Genomic DNA, 4,301 nt, shown 5'->3' on the forward strand with positions numbered 1-4,301 from the left:
ATCAGTTATTAAACATATTGTATTGCTCTCGTTAGCTTATTCTGACGGAAGACTGCCAAACAGACCATGGTTTCACTCTTGATTACAGGGTATCACTTTAGAGCTTGGAAGTCTCCTGAAGAGAACAAACAGCTTTGCCAAACAGTCCCAAAGACTTCAGGATCTGCCTTGAAATAGTTCCTAGCACCAGAAATTTGAGAATTACGGAGAACTGAAAAAGTAGGAAAATGTAAATAAGCTTTGCACTGGCAGCAACATGCGTTAGGACAATTACCATCACCTAGCTCCCACACAAACCAGAGCTGGTTTATGCAAGTCTCTGCCTAAAACAGAATTTTTAATCATAAAACACTGTCCTTCTTTTAGCCTCCTTTAAGAGCTTGCCTCCAAGAAAAGCTAAGAGCTATAATTTTTAAAAAAATAATAATCTTACCTTGTCTGACCTACTCTATGGCATCGGTCTTCTGCTTGCTTATCATTGTAGGGGTTGCAATCAATGTCATGAAGAATAACAACATTTGCTGAGGTCAGGTTAATGCCCAAGCCACCAGCTTTGGTCGACAGGAGGAATACAAATATATCCATATCGGTATTGAACTCATCTATTAGATTTATCCTGCAGAACACAAGAAAACATGCATGAGGCCTTGGAGAAAACACCACACTGGCTCCAGAGTTGACTAGAAAAGTTAGAATGATGATCTTCTGAAAGGAAGGACACTGGCATTTGCAAACCAGCTGAAAAGTACAGACATTATGCAGAAGGAAAAAGGGTACCAAGAGTCCTCAGCAGTGACCACAGAAACATCCTCAGAGTGACAGATCGACAGCAAAGAATTAAGAGAGGCTTGGAAAAAGATTCTGGATTAAAACAGGACACAGAGCAAGCTGGAGGAGGGAAGATGGCATTTCATTACATGAAACAAATGGGGGGTCAACAGGGGAGGAAGGGCTTTAGCTTCATGACTGTCTTCTGTACCAAATGCACCTACAAGGGAAGGAACAGATTTCAGCTCTAAGTGGGAAGTAATACCACAGCAAGAATGACAGGTTTTTTGAAACAAAGGAAAGAGCATAAAAAAAAAAAATTAAAAGGGGAACAGTAGAAAACCAGCACAGCTCACATACAAGAAAAGCATGGCAGCACTTTCACCTGTGGACAGAGTAAATGGTTTGTCCTAGAGAAATAAAGGGGCTGATCTGCCTGTTGTAACAGGGATATACTATACTTCTGAGGCATAGGTACAGGTGAGCTTTCGTTATGGCATGCTGAGGCACAAGCAAATCAAAACACACCACAAACTGCTGAAAACAAGAGGTTCCCCATTTCAATGGCTAGGACTGTAACCTGACCATCTGAAACACACCTTTCAGCCTCATCCTTACTAAGGCAATCTGAAATCCAACATTATGATTCTATGATTAAACCCGTTCTAGAGTCAATGCCCAGTGACCACAGAATTCTATACATCGGAAAACAAAGGTAAGGGGTTTAAGTCACCTCCCCACCATCATGCATACATCCATTTTTTTCTCTCTCATCTTCAGCAGAAAAAAAGTCACATACCGATCAGAAATCTGTGTTTTTCCATCCAACCTAATGTATCTATGGTTCCAATGCCTTAGGACAACTTCCAAGATATCCAGCATCATAGTAAACTGGCTAAACAATACAACTCTGTCACCCTGGAAAAGAAAAAGCAAACCATAAGTTTTAAAACAGGTCAATTATGGATCATGAACTACATAAATACTTTCATGAACTGCAGAAATACTTTATTGGTGCAAATATGTGATTTTCCTTTTACTGGGTCCCTATTTTCCAAACGAAAAGACTAGGCTGAAATTCATCAAGTCAGGACTCTCAGTAAAGATGTCGTATCCAGTATTTCTGCCGCATTAACCCGCCTTCTGTCAGTGCAATAATTCTTCACTTACTTTGTACTTAGGGGACTCAAGCAACCTAGAAATCACCTGTCAAATGCATCAATGACAGGCCTACTCCAGCTACAAACATCAACAAAACCTATTTTCACTGAAAACTTAAATTCCGTATCATATAGAGCAGTAGCACTCTGTTGCCTGAAATAATCAACCAGATGCACAACACACACTCGTGCAAATTCAAGATACTTAAAAGCTGCAAGTATTGCTTTGCAATGCTGTGCATCACACTGTAATACTCCACAGAAAAGCAACTGGGTTGCACGTACAACTCGCAGATGGGAATTTAACCAGCTATTTAGAGCCACCCTTTAGATGGACAGGAAAAGATGCTTCAGCCATCTGTGGTACCAACCTTTTCTTTAAGGTCAGAGAGAATGCGTTCCAGTGCTCTAAACTTTCCAGAATCCAAGATCTGATCCATGTCTAACTGGAAGTCATTGATGTGATAATATTGCTTAGAAAGCAAATGCAGCTCAAAATCTGACATTACTGTCATATCCTCAAAGATAAGGTCATGGTCAGCATCTCTATGGGTGGGTTCCTGTTAGCAAAAATGAAGGGAAATAATGCAAAACACAATCTCGCTAGACAGACAAGAAAAAAAAACCAAAATACCACACAGTAACATCCAAAAGTTCTGAAAGAACAAAGCAGCACAACCATAGACAAATGCCAGAGCACGCCTCATGCAAGCAACCCCAGGTTTATAGTAGAGGATCATTACTTCACCATTTGGCTTTTACAAGAACTTGTACTACCAATAAACTAAGAAGGATATGCTCAACCTCTACAGAAATGACCTAGTTCCCATGAAGCCTTATGACCTTTTACCCCCATATCAGACCTCTTCCCCTGAAGACACATTCCCTAAAAGGGAGGTCCAATCCTTGGATAGATGGTAGAAGACATGGGAAGCCCAGCCCAAGATGTAGGGTGGGTAGAGGGATGTCATGCCTGGAAGAAAGAGGAAAAAGAGCCACATCTGGAGAGTACGATGGTATGAGTAGGAATAAAAAGGGACAAAAATCCTTCCTAAGCTAATGGGTAACTTCTTCCCTTCCCCCTAACCTTGAGTGGCTTTATTTAAACAAATCAGCTGCAGGTATTCAAGGCCAGCTGCAACTTTCTTAGAGCACCTGCTGCACATTTTCTTTTCTTTACACTTTACAAAGAAGCAACAATATTCCCCCAACTCCACAGGCACTAACTCCAGACAAATGACAAAAAAAAAATCTTAAACAGTTCAATACTTATGCCTTCCCTAGTTTAGTTCTGTACAGCCTAGATTTCGTGCTACTCAGAAAATACCAGTAAACTCAAGTGCCCACCCAAGATTTTTTTTTTTTTAAAGTACTTTGGTTTTAAATTTTTGAGTGGAGGGAAGAGGTGTTAAGAGGAAGCTAATGAAAAGGAGATGACTGCAGTCCCACAACTGTTCTCTCTATTCTAATATCTGACACAAAAAAATCCGTGCTAAACAGAGACAGAGCTTGATTAGAGCACTGGTAGATGCAGAGAAATAAAAAGCAGCAACAATGAATTATGTTTTGCAAAGACAGTTTTGACCAGAGGACTGACAGTTAAAAAAAAAATAAATCTATCAATCTATTTAAATTGCATTAAAAATTCTGAGAAATTAAGGATTGCTTTGGAATCTCATCACCTTACCTTGAGCATAAGCTTGGACATTGTCCTGAGCTTGTCAGTTGTGTAATACTGACGGTGCAACAGAGGGTGGTTAGCCATTTTTCTAAGTTGCATCATGACATTTCCTGTATCAGAGTTTTTCTCTGTAAACAAAGAAATAAGGTCTATTCAGAAGTAGGACATAGATGCCTATCTGACACACCTTTATACCTCAGGAGAACTTTATTTATAAAGGATTGAATTTAGCATTTCACCTATTACCTGAACTTGGGAAAAATTCATAGAAGGAATATAATCATCTTAGGAGTGTTAAGACATTTGTACAAAGCCAGGGATTTGTCATCACATTCAACATACATTTGGGCATGAAAAAAAATCCAGCAAAAGTAAACAAGATTCTCACATACCACTACCGTTAATAGTCTTCTTAAGCTTGTTAAAGAGATCATAGTAGAGCTGTTCCTGTTTCTCCGACATGGCACATAATTCAACGATATCATTTTTGGGAGGTAGCTGTTTAAGGACCTGACAAAATAAAAGCATACCAGGTAAAAACTGTACTGCAGTGAACAGACAGTAACCCCATACTATCTTACAAGCCTGCTTTTAAGCTACTCTGTTCATTCTCCTCATCCCAACTCCTTTCATTGGCTGCAACTTTGCTGTGTTGGCAGTTCCACTTACAAATTCAGAGTTTGTTTTGGATT

General features: G+C 39.6%; 1 protein-coding gene across 1 annotated transcript; it reads right to left on the bottom strand.

Annotated features, from left to right (window-relative positions):
* Positions 1 to 433: 433 nt before the first annotated feature.
* LOC104465546 (SWI/SNF-related matrix-associated actin-dependent regulator of chromatin subfamily A containing DEAD/H box 1-like) lies at positions 434 to 4,119 on the bottom strand (the record flags this gene model as incomplete). The annotated part of the gene is made up of 5 exons (XM_010078638.1): positions 434 to 616; positions 1,568 to 1,686; positions 2,300 to 2,488; positions 3,616 to 3,737; positions 4,002 to 4,119. Coding segments are annotated over 5 exons (731 nt in total), but the record flags the coding sequence as incomplete, so codon positions are not given.
* Positions 4,120 to 4,301: the final 182 nt, after the last annotated feature.

The sequence above is a fragment of the Pterocles gutturalis genome, unplaced genomic scaffold (assembly GCF_000699245.1).
Source record: "Pterocles gutturalis isolate BGI_N339 unplaced genomic scaffold, ASM69924v1 scaffold10703, whole genome shotgun sequence".
In the NCBI taxonomy this organism is placed as follows: domain Eukaryota; kingdom Metazoa; phylum Chordata; class Aves; order Pterocliformes; family Pteroclidae; genus Pterocles; species Pterocles gutturalis.